A 21885-nucleotide genomic window follows, 5' to 3' on the forward strand; every position below is an offset into this window, starting at 1 on the left:
TGCCCGCCCGCAGCGGGCTGAAGGCGCTGATGCTCTTTGCGAGCGTGGAACGTTTCGGTTGCCGCGGAGGCCGAGCTTTGTGCAGGATGAGGAATACTGCCGTCTGGTGATTGATCGGCTGGCCGTAAAAATGAGCAGCGTGATGGAGCGGAAGGGCCAGTTGGGTATTGACCAAAATATATCGTTCACGCTGAGTGCGACCGCTCCTGCTGCGCATGATACCGCCTCTGGCACGTGGGGGAGGAGGAGTGGGGGGCAGAGCCGTAGCAGGCACTCCAATGTGACGGTGTCGCAAAGTAATTCTGTCGATTTGCATAATTTTACGGCGGATGAACCGCGTTTTTCGACGGATGATTCGACTGTTACTGTCCGTGCTCGTCGCTTCAGGTAACTTGGGGAATGTGTGTTGCCTTTGACTCTGTGTTATTTCTTTGTTTTACCACTGCAGATGATAGTAGACTCCCACTGGCTCCGCACACGCGACCTGCTCAAATGTATTGAATGTAATTCTTAGGGGAGATGTAAAAAGGTTTCATGTAAACTTTTGTTGGCGGCGCTCTTTTTTTTATTATATTTTTTTTTGAGCTGCCCCAACAAATGCTTTGGTGAGCCACCTTGTCGTTCGTACTGCTTTTTTTCGTGAACCTATTTGCGCAGGACTGTGGAAGGAACACGGCCGATGTGAATGCCTTGCACGATTAGGCGAATTGAACATATTTTTCTTTTCCATTCTCTCTCTTAGCTGTCGGCCAAGTGCTTGATAGGGGGAACGGGAGCCTTCACAGTCTTTTTGCTTGCGTCTTTGGGAAGCTTTGCTTTGGCGCCCTCTGCGGCCTCCCAGTGGATTGGCATTGGGCTGCGTTTGGCAGAACATATATTCCTGCACATTGGCAATGGGACCTTTCCTACCCTCATCGCAGTTGGAGTTTCGTAGGCTTGTAGGGTTGTGTCAAACACGGTGCCGAAGGGCGTATGCACTGTCGATGCCACAGGAGCGGGCAATGCCATGACACGACGCGTCCCGTAAGCCCGCATCTGTACCGTCTCGTGCCTCTACAGCGCCGTCTTTGGAGGACACACTCCTATAACTCGTCTGGTGTGCGCTGCGCCTTCTTACCCGGTGCTCCTTCTACCGGGCACGGTGGGAAATTTGCAACGGAGACGACGCGGCTTTTACGGCGCCCGAGCCACTAAGCTGCCCCCGCGTTGGGAGGTTGCACCCACCATCACTCGGCTGCAGGGCGGGGTCAGTGAGTGGCATTTTCTGCCCATGAGGTTTCCCAGCCTGCGGTGCGGGAGGCGGCTGCTGAGTTGGGACCGAAGCCGCCGGTGAAAAAGGGTGGCGGGCATTCAAATAGAGGTGGGCGGCGGTTGCCGCGGCATGCGCTGGAAAGCAGCACTTCATCACGCAAGCTTTTTTGCTTGGACCTCGGGCGGGCTGGCCGACTGTCCAACCGCATGGGCGCAGCTGAGAGCGGGGGGCGGAGGCTCTGCCCTCTCGGAGGCCGGAACCCGGTTGACGACGTCGGATCAAAAATGCCTCTGCGGGGGGAGGGGCGCCTGGACAAGACACCTGCGCGACACGTGTGGGAGATGCTCCGGGTGCGGGCGAAGACAGGCTGGAGAGTTGCTGCGCCACCAATGCGACCGCGTGTGTGTGTAGGGTGTTTTGTGCGTGGAAACACCGTGAGGGATGGCTGACTGGTCGACAAGTGAGGGCCGCTTTCGCGATTATTGGGGTCGGCGTCGCAATCACCCGAAGGATTCCCCCTGACTTCTTGGCTGCGTGGACGGCAGCTATTGGGAGGAGGTGCTTGTCGCCCGGTAGTTTGTCTCTTTCTTGCGCGCTTCTTTGGTGGGCTTGTGCTTGCACAAGTGGTGCCATTTCTATTCTCTATGCCGGTGCATCGTGTGCTTTGAATGGGGACCTGGCGGAGAGAAGCTTCCCGGCAAGTCTCCTGCCATGAGCGTCCTGCCTGGGCAGCGCTTTGCTCTCACGGGCTGCCCACAAACGCGCAAAGGGTTCATGGCGTTTTTTTTTTTGCTTGGCCCCAGGCGGATGCCCTTCTTTCTGCACGGGTGCTGGGGTGCTGTTTGCATTCCATTTCCGGGCGGGGCGGAGGCTGCTGCGTGGATGGGTGCGGGGCCCCATTGAATCCCATGACGAGGGCGGAGGCACGGGGCGCACGCCATGCATTGACTGCCCTGCTATAAGCCCTTACTTGGATACTGGGGCTTTAGGCAGGTAACACCTCACAGCTGGAGAGTATGGGTCCACCTTGAGGGGCAGATGCGTGTTTGTTGAGCCGCGGCGTATTTTATGTGTCAGGTCGTGGCTTCTGACTGGTGCGGCACAGAATCACACCAGCAGCATACGGTGTGTGGGTTGCCGGACAACAATGCGGAGTGACTGCACACATTGTGTTTGCACATGAGCACGCCTGCACACGATCCGTGGCGGATGACGCCGTTGTCTGCGTGTGTGTGCGTGGCTGGAGGCTTGAACGGTTGTGGGAGATATTGGCTGCAAGGCTGACGATGTGACTCACTGTGGATGGTGGCAGTGCTCGCTTCTCTTCCCTGACGCCTTCCGCATTTCCCTGTTTTCTCTTGGCATGTCTGTTCTTCTCTCTTTACTTCTCGGGGATGCACACGAAGAAGGAAATTGGGACCGGGCGCGAATTGCTACTGCGCACTCTAATGGCTCCGGAAGGACCAACAGCACACACACGCGCACGCACAGCCGTCACCGCGTAGTCGGATCCAGCGGAAGGAGGATGGAAGGAAGAGAGAGTGAGCACAGCGACAACCCAGCATGCTCCGGCATGTGTTCAATTCCGCGGTGCTGTTCCCCCTCGTGTTGGTGAGATCCTTGCGTGGAGCCGCGCGAGCTGAGAGAATTACTTCAAGGAATCCCGTTGATCTATTCGCAGGGACGACACGGATATCTCCTGTCAAATGAGGGGAACTGAAAGAGGCTGCTGGAGGAGCCGGCCTGCTTCGTGTTCCCGGCCCTGTTGAGGCGAACGGCGGTGCATTTGCCACTGCTGAGGCGCGGTGCAGGGAAGACTGCGGGGCCGGCAGCCGTACGGGGATTGCGTGAAGGAGCCCGAGGGAAATTGCTTAGCCAACGGAGATCTCGACAGTGGATATAAACTTGTTATACACAATTGCTCAGGGGTGTTGCTGCGGATGGCTTCGAGGCGACTGGAATGATGCGGCCAACATGAATTGGAATTGGCGGCAGCATCCAAATGCTTCTGGGAAGTTACAGCCATAAAAAGTCTGGCACTCAAGTGGCCGGTAATAATGGCTGAAGGCCTCTGGCAATAAAATCCAATGGAATGAGGCCCATGAACTGAACCCTGAGGTCAGAGGAGATTGACACTCCTTGAATAGGTTGATTGGTGGCGGAGGACCGAGTGTCGAGACGAAGGACGGCACTCCCGTGTTTCCCATGAGTGCCGTGGGAAGGAAGAGGGGAAGAGCGTTGTATTCTCCATGCGTTTGAAGTCGGAGAATCAATGGAAGCTTTTGGTGAGGACGAGTGGTAAGGTCAGCAGGGATCCATCCATTGTGGAGCGAGAAGAAGAAGTAATTTTTGCGATGGCCTCTTGTAAGGCCGACCAAAAGGACATGAGCACCCCGGTGATTTTGTGGTTAACTGCCTCACCGCGGTGCCAGGACTCGGCAGCCAAGAACGGGGGCGCGATTCGTTTGAAAGCCGAAAGCGAGTGATTTTTCCCTCATGGGATTTTCGTGGGCGCAGGGCTGGTGGTGGCGCGCTTCCCCCGAAGATGATTCCGCCGCCCGTTCTCGACGCATGCTGGGGTTTTCCGGCGGATGCCATTGGAGGATTTTTGCCGGGGATAATTGCCGCCGCCTGTCTTCCGGGTACGCGCGGCGGACGCCAAAGCCATGGCCATATCCGGGCCCTATTTCTCAAAAAAAAAAAAAAAAACGCCAGGCGCACAAAAGCGTCCCAGAGAGAAAAGCGTGTTGGAGGAAAGGCATTCGACTGCTCGCAAAGGAGAAAAGATAAGAATTTATAAAAATGCCGAGCGAGAGCCGATAGCAAGAGGGAAGAAAAAACCTGTCGCACGAGCCGCCCCCGCACTATATCCAGCGATTTTTCTGCATTTCTTTGAGCTTCCGCGCCAGGTCCTGAAACTTGGCAGCTTCCTCCGCGAGTTCGCGCGACCGGTTTGCAATTTGAGAAATCCGCTCCCCGCGATCCTGGAGCCGAGCTTGGTTTTCATTCATAATTCGCCTCGCCTCGTTCAGTGACACGTTTTCCCGCGCCGCAGTGGATTTTATTTCAGCGTACCGGCCCCGCGAACACATTCCCTCGCGTTCCTGCGCCGGAGCGGGTTGCCGGGGTGCGGTCGTTGGGGTTGGCGAAGGCGAAGGCGAAGGCGGGTCTCCACCTCCGGCGGGGAGCGCCAGGCGGTGGCGGGGGACTTCAAATGATTCCGGTCGCCCCGCCTGAAGCCGTTCTTCCATTTTCAGGGCCATTTCCTCCCACGGAAGCGTCATGAGGCGTTTCAAAAATCCTTGTTCCTGCTTCATTGCGGGTGGCGGCGGAAGAAGCTGTCGGTACGCTCGAAAACTCGATGGCGTGGATGCGCAGGGCGGTCCCGCAAAAAAAAAACCCGAGCGGGAACCAAAACTTTTTACCCCGTCGCCCACGGCAGAAAAGACAAGGTGACCAAGCACCCCGCCCCGGCCAGCAACGTACACGTGGAGGTCGCCCCCCTCAACGGGAAGAGGGTGGATGCGGAGATCCCTTTCCTGGGAGAACGGAATCATTACCTTGGACTCCGCCAACCGTCGCGCGGTATGCAAATCCAGCACGCTAACCCAGCGCCATCCGTTGGCGTCCTTCGTCAAAACAAGCACTGCGTCCATTAATTTGCAAACGACCACGTGTTCAATGACGTGGTCAAAGTTGCAATGGCACAAAAACTCGGGTGGTTTTCCACTCTCACTTGTTGCCAGACGTGCGGCGGTGAAGAAATCAACGTTCCTTTCACCGCAAATTAATACGGTCGCTTCCTCGCATGGACGCTGTGTGGTGTATGGAGAAATTGGGGCTGCCATCGCATCCTTCTCTTCCTCGCTCCCTTTTGAATTTTCACGTGAATGCCACTCGAGGGCACCAAACAGCCAGGACGGCCCTGCCTCTACGAAGGCGATGGGAGCAGACGGCACCAATGTCTCCCCGAGAGAATGTGTTACCCCTCTTGTCAGCATCGCCTGGCCCTTTCCAACTCGCACACAGAAGCGCAATTCCACAGTCCCCACGGAGGGAATCGAATACCACTCAGCCTCACCGTCGTCCCTTTTCACAAACCAGGTATCCGACCCATTAGGAGCATAGCGAATACGCAATGAAAGCAACAGACGACCAAACACGTCGCGTAGATAAACAACCCCCTCGCTCCCGTGTGTCGCCACCGTCCCGCTGCTGGTGGTCGACATCAGAACAATTTCACACATTACTCCCGCAAACACTTCACTGAAATAATCTTTCTGAGAACATGCGATAACGGTCTTGCACCGCCATTCATCACATCCATTGTTTGGGTAGTAAGATAGAATTCGCATTTGGCTCATATCCCATACGACCACGCCTTTCTGGTCGGACAAAGCGCAGAGAAGTGCCAGGCACGTCCCGTTGGTTTCACCCAACTTTGCATCAATGGAAGAGCCTCGGAAATCAATCCATACCGTGTCAAACGACGCCACAGTGCTATGAGCAGGAAAAAGAGCCGATGGATAACGCACCATGAGGGGAAAACCCTCCTCGCCCGTCTCTGCACCGCTTAGGCTCACAAGCACCAAGGAAGCATCGCGCAGCTGGAGGAGTATGCTGTATCCACCACAAAGCAGCTGGAATCTTGACGCTGCGTCGCCGGAATTCTCAATACGGCAATTGATCAAAACCGCAGCTCGCGCCAAAGGGACCTCTTCGTCATCGTCATCATCATCCCCTCTTCCACCAGGAGCTTTATCCGGCATGAGACACTCTCTCGAAAGGTTCAAAAGAGGTTCAACAATACCCAATGAGAGATGCGTCACAAATACAACGACTGCATCTTCATCTACCACAACACGCAATATCATTTCTGTCTTGCGCGGTGGCTCTGGTATAGCTTGCTCGAGTATCACCAATTGCCTGTCATTTCGGGAAGGGACGTGGCTCAACCACGCCGTGTGTTGCTCCATGACATCAGTGGGTATAGGAATGCACTCATTGGACAGAGGAAGTAGGCAAACGCCCACAGTTGGTACATCAGAGAATACGCCAAGAACCAAAAGAGTACCATCCCATTCCTGCACGTTGCAGTGTTTTGCTAACTCCATACCGTGTAGGACATCTTGCCAGTGATTGGAACCACTTTTATTGTTCCTTACCGACGACCATATAGCATTCAACGTTTCCAACGGCGGGTAAAGAAGCAACATCCCAATGGATGGGTCCGCCCCTCGTGGAATTTCCTCCAACTTGTCAATACTTTCCACATTCCGTTTTAATCGGCACCGCCGTATCAAGAGCGGCCCATAAGTGCGGGTTGTCATAAGGAGTACGTCCAAGTCCCCTTCTGTCCACATACCCCTCCAATATTTAGAACGAGAACACGGAACAACACAGTTCACGGCAAGGGCATCCTTGACATCCAGCGCTGGCGGGGGCTCCAACTTTACTGCAGTCACATGAGCCAAGAGGTCCTCTCTCTGGAGAAGCTGTCTCCCCTCCACATCAAGCACCAGCTCCACCAATTCCCCCGCAGAGTGGAGAAGAAGATGCATTTGGCACTTTTTGTCCGATTGCGCCTGCGAAGAGGAGCCAGCGCTACGTGCAATGTGTATGCCACACGGTGCATCCTCAATCTCGCTCTCGTTCACTTCTTCTCTGCCACTATTCCCAGGAGAAAAAGGTAAGCGACATCCAGTCTTTAACGTCCAGAATACCTCCACAGACTTGTTCTTTGCCTTCTTTCCTCCATCGGACCATATGAACAGAGTGGAAGTATCACTTGTGATCGCAACGATATACACCCCCCCTGGGGTCATCCTGCAAGCCTTGAGAGACATGCTTGTATTGAGATTCGGCATACGGTAGAAGCCACTCAAGCAATTTTCATCCATGTGCCACTTGCAGACCCCATTGACCCCTGAGAGCACTGCCACAAGGATATTTGGACTCGTCGGGTTGGAGTCTATAGAATATATATGCCCACACGATGGAGGCATTGGAGTCGGAAGAAAAGGACGACAAAACTCAAGTGGATCAGCTGCCATTGCAGCCCAAAACAAACTCACCGAGCCCGCCTCCTCCTTCAGTTTCCAATACATGACGGATCCACCTCGGCACCCAACTACCCCCCACGTCATACCCTGTGGAACATGGAGACATGCAAACAATGCCCCAGCTTTGCAAGAAGAAAAAAGTGTGGAGGGGGAATGGCGTCTTGTGAAGTCGACAAGCAGTAGACACTCTGGAGACAACAACAGAAAGCTCGAAGTTCCGGCAAATATATGAACGTCTAGCCATCGCAGCCCTTTTCGCACTGGCAGTACCGCACGTCGACGACCGCACGTAAGCACAACGACGGGCACATTGTCCCCGACGCAAAGGAGGTTCCCCAGAATGGGGTCGTAGGCGCATAGATGGTACGTCGCGTAGTTGATTGTCTCGTCATTGCAAGTGAAGGTTGGGCGCTCTGACTTGAGTGCATTTTTGTCGATGGAAGTGATCGATCCCTTCGGGATCCAGGGCCAAATCTTTTTTACGAGTTGCTCCATTGTTTCTTCACTGACACGGATTACACGGCAACCTTTATTTGCGTCCGCGGCAAATGGCGCCAGTGAATAAAATTGCTGAAGGTGAATGTGTGTGTGTGTGTGTGGAGGGGGAAATAAAAAAAGCTGGGCGAAAGAGAAACAACATTAACTGTCATCACCATGACACACGCGGACTCTCCCCTCCCCCCTCCAAATATATACACATATACACCCCTTTCAGGCGCAAATCAGCAAAGAAAAAAAAATTACATGAAGCGGCAAATAACACCTTCGATCACCACTCGCTGCCCACCGCAAAACACGCACAATATAAATATACATTACGCTCAAAAAGGCAAATGTAGGCGCAGGAAATGGAAAAGACCAAAACAGACAAAATGATGATGTCTCATTTCCTGTTGTTGTTGTTGTTGGAGGCCGGAATTTTATTGGCTGCGGCACTCCGAGAGAATTGCCTGGCATCGCGCTAGCGCAGCGGAGGCCACTGTGTACTGCCGTCTGAGTGACTCCATCGCCCTCTCCCCTGCCTCCAGAGTCTGAGTGTTGGGAAAAACGGCAACAAAAGTACTGGCCAAAATCACCAAAACAATACACGCCGAAGACGCCAGAATAAGCCTTCGAAAACGAGCAAATGCGGAGAGACGCAACTTTCGCGCGGACATGATAGCCTGAGAGACAAACTGCTGCCGGGCGCGCTCGGAAGTGGTCGCATACAACATTTCGGAACTCGGCGCAGAGGTGATGCGTGATGCACTTTCAACTACAACCGAGTGTGAATTTTGGGGCCTCTCCGGGGCGGAGGCATTTTCCGTCTGCAGACGTTGAATAATGGCCGCAGAGCGTTCCGCTTCCAATTCGCGAATGCGAGCCTCAAATTGACAAGTCTTAGCAACCTGTTCCTCGCGGTACAAGGCGAACCTCGCGTTCTGTGTAATTAAGTCATCCAACTGAATCTGTAACTGCTGTATAGTTTGATCCCTCCTCTGAAGCTCTGTCTGTTGTGCAGCTAACCTTGCCTCCCTGAGGCTGCCCTCTCGCTCGAGCGTGGCAAGCCTACATGCTGCCTCTTCCGAAACATCCATGTTTCTGGAGCTACGAACCCCGGCTTCACTCCGCTGCGTCCCTAGTTCACGCATGCGCTCACAGGTGCATTCGTGCGTCTCTTCCTCCTCGCGAAGCTCAATAAGGCGTTGGCTCTGCGTCTGCATAAGCTCCATCTCACTAATCACCTGCTGGGCGTGATCCAATTCATGCCAAAGGCTCTCAATGCGATCCGCCTGATTAGATTTATCCTCCCGCATCTGCCGCAGGGTCGCCTCCAAGGTCCGACACACACCTTGCTGTTCTTCAAGAAGTCCCTCACTTTCCTGAAGCAGCCTTTCGAAATGTACACGCTGCTCCTCCAGTGCTGCATTGGCAGTCATTTTGAGGCTTTCCGCCTCGCTAACAATCACAGCATTCCTCGCCTCCATCTCCCGTTCACGGAGCAGTCCCCGCTCCACCTCTTGGCGCGCTTCTTCTGCAAGTTGCTTTACCGCCTGTAATTCCCTCTCCAGGCGTGCGAAATTGTCTTCTTTCTGCCGAATGACGAGTCGGAAATCCTTTTCCCTCAGCCCGTGCTCCTCACCTCTGGTATTCAGTGTTTTTTCTAAATGCGCCACCTTCAAACGCCATGTGTCTATTTCTTTCCTTAACTCTGCAATCTTTCTCTCCGCCTCCATTTGTTTCCATTTCAGATCCTCCACTTGGCGTTGATTTCGTCCATTTTCAGCTAAAAGCTCCGCACGCGCCTGTTTCTCACGCTGCAATGCAGCCACCAAGGAACCCTGCATTTGCGACGTCTCTTTAATTGTGGTGCCTGGAATTTTGTTGTCATCATGCGAGTTACCATCAACACCGTCCTTTGCAAGGGACGCTCCTTCTTTTTCAAGGGATGTTTCTTCCATTATTCCTACTGCCGCCGCCGCACGCGCCTCACAAATTTCCCTCTCCAACTCTTCGTTGCGGTGTCGCATCGCCTCCTTAAACCGGTCAAATTGTTGGCACAACTCCTGTAAATCCTCCTTTTTGGATGTCTCCGCGGCCAACTGTGCGCGTTCCGCCTCGATTTGCCGCTTATATGCCCTTTCCGCCTCTTCTACAGCCTTCTGCAGCTCGGCCTGCAGCTGTTCCATCTTGGCCTCCGTCTCCATCATATACACCTCGTCCATCTTTCCCGTGACGCCCGCGCGGCGCAACTCTTCCAACATGCGTTGATCATTAGCTTGCTGCTCCAGGAGCAAATGCTTTTCCTTTCCGGCGGTGCGTCGGAAGGTGTCGTACTCCGAGCGTAGTGCAATTGCATCGGCAAATAATTCGTCGTGCTTCGTCTTCTGCTCCGCCAGCTGAGCCCGCAGCTGCGTCAACTCCGCGACCAGCTCTTCCCTCGTTGCGTTCGCATGGATTTCCAACGATGTCGATAAAGTAACTGCATCAGAGCGCTCTTCACCAAGCTCCATAAGTCGCTGGAACAGCCTGGACATGATGCCGCGTCGTGTATAATAGTGGAAGCCACCTCTCGTCTTCCTCACTTCCCTTCTTTCCTCGTCGTGTTGCTGCCTATGCCTCTCTCCTTCCTCGCATACACACAATATCCCCTTTCAGAGACTTGCAACTTAAGAATTCCCTCGCTGGTAAGAAATACACACACACACACACACAAAAAAAAAAAAAAGGGCAATTGAAGGGTAATTAGCTGCAGGGGTAGTCGAGCAGTGGCGGAAATGAAAGAAAGAAGCAATTTCCTTAAAGATCAATAGGCACTGAGTAAGCAAACACAAGGTTACCCATTCCCACAAACGAAAATGCATACCGAACCTCGCTTGCCACTCGAGCTCCACACCTGCACCACCACCGCTCATATTGTGGCCTATTAAAAACCACGTTGGAGTGATGGCTTCTGTTTCTGTTGATGTTGTTTTGTTGTTTCGGGTTTAATTGCTGGCATTGGTAACAAAGATATGTGACATCACGACGCTGCCGTTACTTTATCCGTCCACGGCAATTCGAGTGATGGACGCAATGAGATGCAAGCCATGACCAGCAGATAAACATTTGTATCTGTCAGTAAAAAAAACACGCGCGACAAATCAAAAATGCGTATATATATATATATATATATATATATATACAGGGAGAGAAAAAAAAAGAAGAAAATAATAACATGAATATGTATAGGGGTGATGACATGTGTATTCTGTATTGAAAAGCGGATTATTTGCACAGTAAAAAAAAAGAACAGACAAAAAAAAAAAAAAAAAAATGGAAAAAAACAAATTACTGACATCGCTCTCTTTCACATAGTCACTTTTAGGCGTTCTCGTGGGCCACTACGAGAAAAGGAGCCAAGTGACCGTAGAGTGCAGGGATGAATGCCTTGTATGACGGCAGTCTCTCCACCTCCACGCCAACGAGGTGCTCGCCCTCTTCGAGAACAAAGAGGTCGTCAAAATGGAGGACAACTGAACGCTGCCACGGCGCCTGCTCTCTGCAGCGTGCAGCACCATGTGAATCATCAATGGAGAATGCGGCGGCCTTTAAATTTATTTCCCCGTTCCTCTTTTCAGCCGCAGGGATTACTGCCTTCCCAGCCACACCTCCATCAGCGCCGTTCAAAAGTTTCCGCGTGGTGCCGCAAAGCTTTGACGCCGCCGGCCGACAAAGAAAGACATTCACCGCAGTGTATCCACACAACTGTGTTTTATCCACCTGCTCTTGCTGCTGCTGCTCCAGAATAACCTTTACTGGAGGCATGACACGGTGCGGAGTCACACGCTCCACACGCGGTTCCCACCACAAACGCACGTTCGCTGTACGGTAGGCGGCACAGAGAGGCAACTCCGCGTACACTTTATTCAGCGTGTGCGGGCCAGAAAACTGAGAAACGGCCTCCTGCAAACGTTGATCTCGCCATGTGCCCTGCGTGATGAGGCCCACAGAAAAATCCGCGACGGCATTCCGCGTGATGAAGACACCCATCACGGCCTTGCCGCGCCGCAAGGAAACATGGAAAGAGTTCAGTATATGTTCAGCGGCAAACATTACGGCGTGTTCCCAAAAAAAAGCCACTTGATCTTCTGTGAGGGTTTCAAGAATGTGACAGCGGGTAAGGGAATCGTAGTCAGCATGCGAGGCAGTCATGGATATGGACTCATGCAACGCAAGGCTGGTAGGGTTAACATTGGGCCCCAAATCCACAGAAGCGAAAGCGTCTACTTGCTTCGCCTGCTGGCAAAATAAATCATAGACTTCAGTAAGCTGCGCACACTCGCACATATACTCGCTCTTTTCCATCAACTCATGTCGGTGAAAAACACACGACGGAAAACTCTGACGCATAACAGGGGAATTGACGGTCTCTAAAATGAGAGTCAAGAGGGAAAGAGAGGCAGAGGAAAAGTGGCACCGTAAAAGAATATGGTCGATGGCCATCACGCTGATGCCAATTTGAAGCAGCAGGGAGAAAAGTCTCTCCACAGATAAAATAATAATATAAATAAACAAATAAATAAGGGCGCAATTAAAAAAGAAAAAAAGGAAGAAGTCTTTTTTGCTTGTTTGTCTGTTTGTTTAAGTTCGCTTAGATGTAATCCTTCCCTCCTTCTTTTTCTTCTGTTATCCTTTTGGCGATGAGAGCGCAGGACCCTCCCCGCCCGTACCGCCCGCACCCCTCCCCACTACGAGACAATCGAGACAATGTCAGAGAAGCGCAGTGGCTGTTGGTTAGAATCGCTCTCCGGGGCGTTGAAGATCGACTTGGCAAAAGTCACGGTCTCCGTGTCGCAGGAGACGATGGAAACGGCCTCACCGGCAATGCTGGCGGCTTCAGTCAGCGTGGACTGGAGCTGGTCAGGATTCACCCCAAGATACGCCGCCATCTTCGCCACCGGCACCTTCTCAAGCGTGCTGGACACCACAATCAAAATACCCGCGCGCACCTGTGACTCAAAGCTTGGCGAGGCGGCAGGAAGGCTCTTTGACTGATTCCACACCTCCCAGAACTGCACAAACCTGCCGCAACTCAGATAGTTCTCCAGGTCGTAAATCGTGCCCAGCTCCTTCTCAACGTAGGGAGCGTCCTGCACGTGCCCGGGCACAAGAGATATACAGGCTAAAAAATCATTACTGTGAAAGCGCGGGAGCGTCTGCAGGAGAATTCCAAGAAGAAGCCGCTTGTCTGGCTGTGTACCCGCCATGACATAACTTTTCAGAAAGCGCAAAAAGAGCTGAATGTCATACTTGTCCTGTTTTAACGCCTCGTCAACCTCCTTCGCCAAATCCCGACTCATTTTCGTTTACTTCAAACTTCAGTGAAATAAAATGGTGCTAGCCCAAAAATGGCATATGTGAATAACGCGGTAAAACAGAAAAAAAGAAAAAGAAAAAAAGGGAAAAAAACATGCCGTCAGAAAGAAGAGAACACAAGACGCAGTGCGGGATAAAATGCGTACCCAAATACAATTTTAAAAAGGCATTTGTCCTTACGAGGATGCGTAAATGTGCGCGGCGGACGTGTCTCTATGTGCGACCACAAAACGCCCTTAGTTCTCTTTTTTGTTTGGCCTTTTTTCTCTTCATTATTATATATAAAATAAATAAAAAAACGAGCGCCGTCACGCCTGAAACTCGGCGAGAAGTGGTGGCAGGCCTTTTCGAAATCGAGTCTTGAGCGTGAAGTCCCGTGCCAGCTGGTAACCACGCGCTGGCTGAAGCGGAGCAACGTGAATGGACGCATCGAAGGGGTCGCCGGGCACAAGGTCCCAACGGTCAAAGCTGAAGAGCGGAAATGCCTCGCCTTGGGTCAGCATGCGCATTTGCGTTTCCAGGCCGAAGCTGTCCATCGCCGGCACCAGCGCACGCACGCACACAAGGGTTGTGGCGGCAATCGGCTCCTCCGACAAAACACTTCCTCGGCGCATCTGCAGAATCTCTGAAATTTTTCCAACACATTCAGGAGGACATGTAATGTCGACAGCAAGCACCGGCTCAAGAAGACGTGGCAGTCCGCCAAGAAGCGCCTGCTTCACTGTCGTCCGCGCAGTTGAAATGATCGCCGCATCCTTCGTTTCCGCCTCCACGTCAGCAAAGACAATTCGCACCGCTGCGCCACGAACAACGTCGCCAGTAATAGGACCAGAAGCCACCGCAGAGCGAAATCCAACGGCAATAGCCTGCAAACGCTGTTGTGTCAACGGGGCGAACTCCTGTTGCTCCTCCTCAATAGTGTCATTGATGAGCAAACTTGGGCCTTTCGTTGCGTGGGGGCCAGCCGCCATGACGTGTTGGGCGTCCAGGGCATCCATTCCATACTGCCGCAGTGTCGTCCAGAGCTTCACAACACTACTGCCGTCGGAGGGGAAAAGATCGATCTGCTCGTACTCCACGTGATCTACAAGTTGACGATTCATGGCGCCACTTGTGCACCCAATCTGAGCCCGTTTGGAGCCGCTCACGGCAAGCACGCCATTCTTCTCCAGCACCGTCTCAGAAAAGGAAACAAATGGCTGCGATATCCCAATTTTTACACCTTTGCAGAGACCACAGCGTAGTTCGTGCAGAGCCGTGTCAAGATGCAATTCTCCATACCCAGTAAGAGTAAATTCCCCTGTCTCTTCCTTGTGTGCATCAAGTCCGGGTGTTGTCCGCAATAGGATCTGAAGACCACGCTGCAGCTGTGCACTCTTTTTGGGATCCTTCAGCTCCACCCCAACATGCACCATGGGGTCTCCACATTTGAGGGGATACACCCGCACATCGTCAAGCCAATCTCCTGATGCGGTTTCTCCCACGTCAACCGCGTCATCTTCCATCAAAAGGGGATCAGCGATGGCACCACCAACGAGAACAAGATGACTCCCTGGTCGTGTACCAAAACCAGTAAGAAAAACCACCTGACCTGCGTGCGCGGCATCTACTTCAACAAGCCCATTTAACATCTTCAGAAGCAGCTCCTTCACAACAAAGGTGTAGAAGGGCTCAGCGTCGCTGGAGTGTTCATCCACAACAACCAATTTCATGCTTCGTTTTAGAACACCATGCAGTACACGAACAATTGCAAAATTCTCTTCTCCATTATTTTGCGAACGCAGCAGCGGTGCAATGGCGAGCACCGAATTTTGCGTCTCACATGTGAGTCCATAACGCAGCCGAAGCCAGTTCAGGCGCACATCAGCCTTTGGCATTACATTGAGAAGTGCGTCAATGCCTTCTGTGGCGGCGTCGCCAAAAAAGAGTTGTACGGCCTCTCGTGCTGCAGCGACAGGATCCCGTGGGTGGGGATGGAGACGGCTGCTAAGGACTTCGTGCCCTTTGCCGGTCAGGGCATGGGCGACAATTTTGTACAGCGGCTCAAGAATCAGCGTGACAAACGCGGGTCTCTGTGTGAAGTTTTTGATCTTCACAAATTGCCCCTTCTCAAAGGCAACTTGTCCCCAAAGCTGCTGCGACAGTGCGACTGGGTCAACGGAAGGGTACTCACGGCTGTACTTCAGTGCAAAGGTCTCCGTCGTAAAGCAAAACCCAAGTCTTGACGACGCGAAACAGACGGTGCCGTTCTGTGGGGAAACAAGAAACGGGGAACCAAAGCCAGCAATCTCGTTGTTGACAGCATCCACCACCGTCCGCAACTTGCGGTAGGCGTCCAGTGGCGGTAGCTTGAGATCCATGATGAGACGATCGACCTTCGTGATGACAAGCATCACTGGGAGATTTTCCTGCAGCACCGTCTGTCGCAAAAGCCGGACAGCGTTGCGTGTTATGGACTCAACCGCGTCGACACAAAATATTGCGGCGTCTGCCAAGCGCAGGGCTGCTGCCGTCTCCGCCGCAAAGTCGGGATGACCAGGTGTGTCACAGAAACTGACGAGGTGAGAGGCCTGCTGGTAGTGTGCCCCCGACACCACCTCCGTCACAACACTGCTTTTAAGAGAAATTTTGCGCTCCACCTCGTCCTCACGCTGACGGTACGCACGGCCCCCAAGAAGCATAGTGAGCAGAGAAGTCTTTCCATGGTGCAGGTGACCAACAAGTGCCACGTTGCGTTGCCGCGAAGGGATGCCGCACAGGAGATCTAAAAATTCACGTTCCGAAGATGGTGCCGCGTGTGTATCTTGAATGAGCAGCGGTGCCGCACGCCGGTCCTCAAAAAGGAACTTACCGCGCGCCCCATCCGCACGAAAATACGAAACAACGTCTTTTTCATCTACAAGCGGTTCAGCAATGGTTTGATTTCCAGCCTCGCCAATGATGAGCTCAACGTCGTCACTGAAGGCACTGCTTGAACCATCTGTTCCACCTCCATTTGACCTCCCATGACGTTGCCGCAGGGAACTATCATCATCGTCATCGTCATCATCATCATCGCCACTGCCGCCTCCCGCCCGCTTCCAAGCATCGTCATCGCTTACAGAAGCAACCTCACGGTCGCTGTCATCGTAGTTGCTGCTGCTGTCATCATGATTCAGCCGGTTGCCCTGCTCATCGTACCCAAAATCCATGAGGTAAGACGCACCGTTGGCCGTGCTTCGTCCTCCAAACTTTCTTTTGTTTTTCCTCCCAACAGGAAAAAAAGAATCAAAGAGCATACGAGAGAAAACAATAATAATAATTAAAAATGATTTTCTTGCACCACGCACAGCAGAACTCAAATAAGACAGCCAAAACAACAGCTGCAACAATAATGTCCATTCACCCATTCTTCGACAGTAAGACAGACACATGCACAAACAACGAACTCTACTGCCCAACTCCACATCGGCAACTCACTCCTCGTAACGCACCGCCCCGTCGGGGTTGTGAAGTGACGGCGGCAACACCTTCACGTTAGGTGCCTCATGAAACGTAGCAAGAACACGATGCTCCAGCGACATTTGGTGCCCCTGACGTTCCAACCCGGAGCGAATTTGCCTCTCTCGCATGTCCCGAAGCTCCTCCGGTGAATCCGCCTCTAATCTCATAGCCATGGCGCCCACCATGGCACTAATTTCAGGATGCCGCGCCTCCAGAGGCTTTGCACTCCATATAACCGTCAAGAAGAAAAGAAACCCAAAGAAAAGATAGGCAGAAAGAAAATATTGCGTCTCAGGCGTAAAGTTGTACTCCGTACGGCGAACCTCCCAGTCAAGGCACGAGACAAGACCGAGACGATTGATGTACAAAGTGCGTGAAAGTCTGTCATCCTCCAGCACCTGCAGATCCTTGTGGGCTTGGTTAATAAGCTCACGCTGCGCTGAAGGACTTGTGACGCCTTGATTGCGCCGGAAACCAGAACGAATCTGCTGAAGAAGAAGCATACGGATCGTGACGTTTGGAATGCGGTTGGCAGACTTTAGATAGCGCCGGTACAGCAGTGTGACCGCCTCCGCAGGAAGCAATGCGGACATGTTTTCTTGACCGCTTTACTGCCGGAACCACGACCTTCCCCAGCCCCTTCCGCCTTCCACCCAGTTTTTTCCTCAATGTCCACCGACTCAAATCACTAAGGCCAGAAAAGTAAAAGAAAAAAAACACTTTTGAGAGAACGTAGAAACAATAAGAAAAGGAAAAGAGATGCATTTTAGACCCAAAAGGCAGCGCAGCGTGGAAATCAAAAAAATAAACACTCATGCAATGGAAAAATTCATTGCAAACAAAAGAAATAAACAAACACGCAAAAAAGAAAAAAGAAAAAAAGGGGTTTAAAAACCCACTGGGTAAACCTTTGCTCAGTTTATCAGCTTCATAGACCAGCTCGTGTGGAGCTGCCCTTCTTTCCGGGCGTCAGCCATCGCCTTGGAGGCATGGAATGCTGTCTTCGATCATACTGCTTTTCTTGCGCCGAAAGCGTGGCCACAGCGTAATCAAAAGGATCTTCAGAGCATTGGCCGACATCCATCCTTGACAGGTGCTCCGGTGGCCCTCGCGAGTTGTGCGGCGAAGCCTTTGTTCTCGACACCGACGTATGCCCTCCTTCAGGGGAGGAAAGAAACTTCCTCTCGCTAGATGGCCGCATACCCGAAGAAGTCCCTCTCGTTTTAACGGGTGTTATCATCGACCCCAACACCGGTTGCACACCATGGCTACTCAAGGGCGAAGACGTGTTTTCATTGACGCGATTCCGTGCTCGACGGAGGGTACGTTGCAGCAGCGCATCCCGCTCATCTTTCACTGGCGTCAGTGACGCAGACTTGTCAGCATCTTTTAATTCTGGTTCCGCCACCTCACTTAGAGCACTCTCAACGTCGTTAAACAAAAGAAGGCAGGCCTCCAGGATGGCGGCATCCGTTTCCTGCAAGGAAACGGATCCCAACAGGCACTGCTGGATTTTTCGCAAGGCCACACATTGCTTTGCCGCCACCACGTTCAGAATTTGTGTCAACTGCCTCTGACGCCTCGTCACCTGGACGGAAAGACCAGCGGTATGATCAATGACGCTGCGAAGATCCCGCGCGAGATTCACAATGTCTTGAGTTTCCTCATTAACCACTACCACCCCCCGTGCCGCTCGCTTTAAATCCGCTACAACAACACCACGCAGAAAGTGTACCCACTCTTCCAGGCTCACTGAAGTCCCCGCAATCTTCGCACTATCTGAATGCAGAGAGTTAGCTACCATCGACTTCGCCTCCGCAAGCTGCTGCATAAGTCTATTTACTGACTCCGCCCTCTCGCTTGACAGTTCCACCGCAGCTGCCACTTCCTGCTCCAAGGCAAGGCAGCGAGACCGCAATAACGAAACTTCACCCATCAACGATCGTCTCTCCTCACGAAGCGCAACCTCAGACTCCGTCAAGGCATCTCTCGTACCCTCACATTTCAAACGCAACTGCCTATTCTCCTCCTCAAAAATCTTTACCTTATTCCTAAGCCCATCAGCCTCTTTCGTTGCCTCATCCAAAAACCGCGAAACGCTAGACAACTTATCATTCATACGACCACGATCTGCAGCAAAAAGCGATTTCACCTTCTCTACCTCTCCACGATAAAACATAACGGCATCCTCCAACTGTTTTTCTACAACAACAACACGTTCCTCCGCACGCTGCCGCTCGCGCTCCAATGCCACGCGAAGATCGTCCACCTCGCTGGCATGCTGTGCCCGCTGCTGCTCCAGGGCGGCTTCCAGCGTGGCCAGCTGCTCACGGTGGCGCTGCTCCACTGTGCCAGGAGTGTTGTGCGCACAGCGTTCCGCGTCCTCCGCACGCTGCCGCTCGTGCTCCAATGCCACGCGAAGATCGTCCACCTCGCTGGCATGCTGTGCCCGCTGCTGCTCCAGGGCGGCTTCCAGCGTGGCCAGCTGCTCACGGTGGCGCTGCTCCACTGTGCCAGCAGTGTCGTGCGCACAGCGTTCCGCGTCCTCCGCACGCTGCCGCTCGTGCTCCAATGCCACGCGAAGATCGTCCACCTCGCTGGCATGCTGTGCCCGCTGCTGCTCCAGGGCGGCTTCCAGCGTGGCCAGCTGCTCACGGTGGCGCTGCTCCACTGTGCCAGCAGTGTCGTGCGCACAGCGTTCCGCGTCCTCCGCACGCTGCCGCTCGTGCTCCAGTGCCACGCGAAGATCGTCCACCTCGCTGGCATGCTGTGCCCGCTGCTGCTCCAGGGCGGCTTCCAGCGTGGCCAGCTGCTCACGGTGGCGCTGCTCCACTGTGCCAGCAGTGTCGTGCGCACAGCGTTCCGCGTCCTCCGCACGGAGCCGCTCACGTTCGAGATCTTTTTCTATTTCTTCTATAAAATTTTTGAGATCGTCAATTTGTTGGGTGTAATTGTTTTCCCTCTTGCACTGCGTTTCTAGTGTGATTTTCATTGCCATTAGCTGGTCTTGGTGTTCGTTTTCGATATCAACCAAAGTTTTTTTGCCCGCTTTAATTTCCGCAGCACTGGAATTATTAATGCACTCCCTTAGTGCCTGACGCATCAGTTTGACTTGAATTTGGAGTGCCTCGATTTCTTCGTTGTCAATTGGTTTCGGATTCATGATAGCTGCCTTCGACGCCGCTCGTACGTTGGCTGCAATTTCTTGTTCCTTTTCCTTTAGTTCCCTGCGGTGTTGCTCTAACAATGCCTGAGTGGTGGCATTTTCGTGACTTATTTTCTGTAGTTTCTCGTTGGACTCCCTTACGGTTTCCGCCAACGCCTTCGACTTGAGTATTTCTTCCTGAAGGAGCTCTTTTAGTGCCTTGTTCTCGCTATTTACACGTTCGATTTCCACCGTATGCAGTGATAACCCGTGCGTTGGGTCCGCTACGGACTCCTTGAGAGACGCAACTTCTTGCTGGGCGTCGCGCAGAAGCGCCACAAAACTGTCACGCTCTTCCTGCGTGCTGGCCAATTTTTCCCGCAGCTGCAAAAGCTCGTGAACGTCTGAGTCTTCGTCAAAAAGGTTCGGAAAAGAACTCTCATGACTTGGGGGTTTGTCGGCAGGCTCAATTTCACACTGCGTGGTGCTCCCCGCCCCACTGTCACTGTGACGCAGCAGCGATATGACGGAACCCAGTACCTTGGCGATGCGCTTTGCCACCGCAGCGGCCTTGGGAATGCCGTTGGGAAGCGCGAGATACTCGGAGAGGGCGATAATGGCCATTTGAGTCTCCGAAACCGCATTTTGTACTCGCCTCGGGGAGTTAACAGTCAGAGCGTACTGAGCGTCCCGTATGGATGCGCCAATGCGCGCCAAGATGTCCCGCCTCCGACTTTCGTCATCCCCCATTTCTTCTGTGCACACAAGACGTTAAACTAAATAAATACGTCCTTCCTCCTCAGCCCCTTGTACTCCTCACTATTTTCCTACAATACTCGCAGCAGCCTTCCAGCTTGCTGATGAGAAAAAGCGTAAAGAAAGATGAGCGCCAGTGCCGTTGGGAACGACGCAAAGTCAATCAAAAACACAAAAAAACAAGGAAGCAAAAAAAAAAGAATAGATATCGATGCATATATGTGTTATTCCTTAGAAATATGTAGGCATTTAGTTTCCGCAGCCACCTTTCCGCACGGCTGCTGTGTACTTTGCAAACTTCATCCGTGCCACCTTTTCTTCCTTTGCCAACAGCTGCATCACTTCATTTGTGATGTCCATTCCATATTCCCCACTTACTTGTGACTCATCTTGCGTTGCTGTCAAGCCACGTAGACTCAGCGATGTTTGCGCAATGGTGGCGGAACCCAAACTCTCCGCTGCTATAGCTGCCGGTAATAATGATGTTGTCATGCGTACAAGTGGTGATGCCCACTTCAAAAGGATGTCTTCCCATGCCATAGTTTCTTCACGCAATAAAGACATGTGCGCGGAAAAAGCATCATAAAAGCAGTTTTGCCGTTGCATCTCCCACTCTACCGCATCAATTCCCATGTTTCTCTTTAAAACACCTTGAGAACTTCCCACTTGCCCATTAGTGTCCACCACCTGTAGCCTCCTCCAAGAAAAGGTAGAGCGTGGCGTGTCGTTAACCTCCATGGCAGTGTCGTCATCACTGCCTGACCAGAGAACCGTTTCAACGTTTTGTTCAGTGGCGGCCGTGATGCGGCGCACCCACGGCGGAAGAGTCCCCTCCAGTGCCATTTCCCCGCCAGTGCCATTTCCGACGTGAGGTGGTGCAACGCGTGTTTCGTCTGGCCTAAAGATGACACAGTGTGCGCCGCCCAGCAGCTCCAAAGAGTACCACAGTGTCTGTTGCGTTGAGGCAGATACCCACCGGCAAAACCCCGTCACCACATCAATGATGTCACTGAAAACAACCACTTCTCGTGGCACCGTGTCGTCGATTTTCGTCCCTTCACTGACACGATTTCTATGGGGAGTAAGTACAAGGGACAGGGTAATTCCTACGCGTGTGAATACAATACTCCCTGGGCAGATACAGTCGGTGACATGCGTCTCGCAGGGCCCGTCCTCCTTTCGCGGCGAGGAAGAAACTGTCTGTGTGTCATCCAAAAACTCTACTGGAAGGTATAAATCATCGGCGCTCTCGTCACCTCTCATCTCGCGGCCTACAATACCGCACCGCATCGGTGAAAAGTTTGCCCCAGCAAACACAAGTGCCATCAACCATGCGGTCTCTGTGATAT

General features: G+C 52.7%; 9 protein-coding genes and 1 pseudogene across 9 annotated transcripts, besides 14 other annotated features; 2 read left to right on the top strand and 8 right to left on the bottom strand.

Annotated features, from left to right (window-relative positions):
* Tc00.1047053509267.3 (receptor-type adenylate cyclase, putative) lies at positions 1-391 on the top strand (the record flags this gene model as incomplete). The annotated part of the gene is made up of 1 exon (XM_807365.1): positions 1-391. A coding segment is annotated over one exon (391 nt), but the record flags the coding sequence as incomplete, so codon positions are not given.
* Positions 1-3037: a sequence feature (areas not merged during assembly with more than two copies in the genome that could not be assigned to a particular haplotype).
* Positions 560-582: a sequence feature (AT_rich).
* Tc00.1047053509267.6 lies at positions 2701-3621 on the top strand (annotated as a pseudogene).
* Positions 3038-12565: a sequence feature (heterozygous, Esmeraldo-like haplotype).
* Tc00.1047053509267.10 (hypothetical protein, conserved) lies at positions 4117-7809 on the bottom strand (the record flags this gene model as incomplete). The annotated part of the gene is made up of 1 exon (XM_807354.1): positions 4117-7809. The coding sequence occupies one exon, from the start codon at positions 7807-7809 to the stop codon at positions 4117-4119; it is 3693 nt and encodes a 1230-aa protein (XP_812447.1).
* On the bottom strand, positions 8235-10331 carry Tc00.1047053509267.20 (uncharacterized protein; the record flags this gene model as incomplete). Its single annotated transcript, XM_807355.1, has 1 exon — positions 8235-10331. The coding sequence occupies one exon, from the start codon at positions 10329-10331 to the stop codon at positions 8235-8237; it is 2097 nt and encodes a 698-aa protein (XP_812448.1).
* Positions 10949-10978: a microsatellite.
* Positions 11075-11124: a sequence feature (A-rich).
* Tc00.1047053509267.30 (hypothetical protein, conserved) lies at positions 11158-12279 on the bottom strand (the record flags this gene model as incomplete). The annotated part of the gene is made up of 1 exon (XM_807356.1): positions 11158-12279. One exon carries the CDS (start codon positions 12277-12279, stop codon positions 11158-11160), a length of 1122 nt encoding a protein of 373 aa, XP_812449.1.
* Positions 12327-12359: a sequence feature (AT_rich).
* On the bottom strand, positions 12525-13136 carry Tc00.1047053509267.40 (hypothetical protein, conserved; the record flags this gene model as incomplete). The annotated part of the gene is made up of 1 exon (XM_807357.1): positions 12525-13136. The coding sequence occupies one exon, from the start codon at positions 13134-13136 to the stop codon at positions 12525-12527; it is 612 nt and encodes a 203-aa protein (XP_812450.1).
* Positions 12566-13695: a sequence feature (haploid, Esmeraldo-like haplotype).
* Positions 13424-13451: a sequence feature (AT_rich).
* On the bottom strand, positions 13461-16343 carry Tc00.1047053509267.50 (small nuclear ribonucleoprotein component, putative; the record flags this gene model as incomplete). Its single annotated transcript, XM_807358.1, has 1 exon — positions 13461-16343. The coding sequence occupies one exon, from the start codon at positions 16341-16343 to the stop codon at positions 13461-13463; it is 2883 nt and encodes a 960-aa protein (XP_812451.1).
* Positions 13696-13984: a sequence feature (areas merged during assembly that could not be assigned to a particular haplotype. This can correspond to areas where the two haplotypes were merged or to regions with more than two copies in the genome that were merged during assembly.).
* Positions 13985-14915: a sequence feature (haploid, Esmeraldo-like haplotype).
* Positions 14916-14938: a sequence feature (haploid, non-Esmeraldo-like haplotype).
* Positions 14939-21885: part of a sequence feature (heterozygous, Esmeraldo-like haplotype) that runs on past the window's edge.
* Positions 16179-16208: a microsatellite.
* On the bottom strand, positions 16608-17228 carry Tc00.1047053509267.60 (hypothetical protein, conserved; the record flags this gene model as incomplete). Its single annotated transcript, XM_807359.1, has 1 exon — positions 16608-17228. The coding sequence occupies one exon, from the start codon at positions 17226-17228 to the stop codon at positions 16608-16610; it is 621 nt and encodes a 206-aa protein (XP_812452.1).
* Positions 17472-17517: a sequence feature (A-rich).
* Tc00.1047053509267.70 (uncharacterized protein) lies at positions 17564-20530 on the bottom strand (the record flags this gene model as incomplete). Its single annotated transcript, XM_807360.1, has 1 exon — positions 17564-20530. The coding sequence occupies one exon, from the start codon at positions 20528-20530 to the stop codon at positions 17564-17566; it is 2967 nt and encodes a 988-aa protein (XP_812453.1).
* On the bottom strand, positions 20786-21862 carry Tc00.1047053509267.80 (uncharacterized protein; the record flags this gene model as incomplete). The annotated part of the gene is made up of 1 exon (XM_807361.1): positions 20786-21862. One exon carries the CDS (start codon positions 21860-21862, stop codon positions 20786-20788), a length of 1077 nt encoding a protein of 358 aa, XP_812454.1.

The sequence above is a fragment of the Trypanosoma cruzi genome, genomic scaffold (assembly GCF_000209065.1).
Source record: "Trypanosoma cruzi strain CL Brener 1047053512217 genomic scaffold, whole genome shotgun sequence".
Lineage (NCBI taxonomy): Eukaryota > Euglenozoa > Kinetoplastea > Trypanosomatida > Trypanosomatidae > Trypanosoma > Trypanosoma cruzi.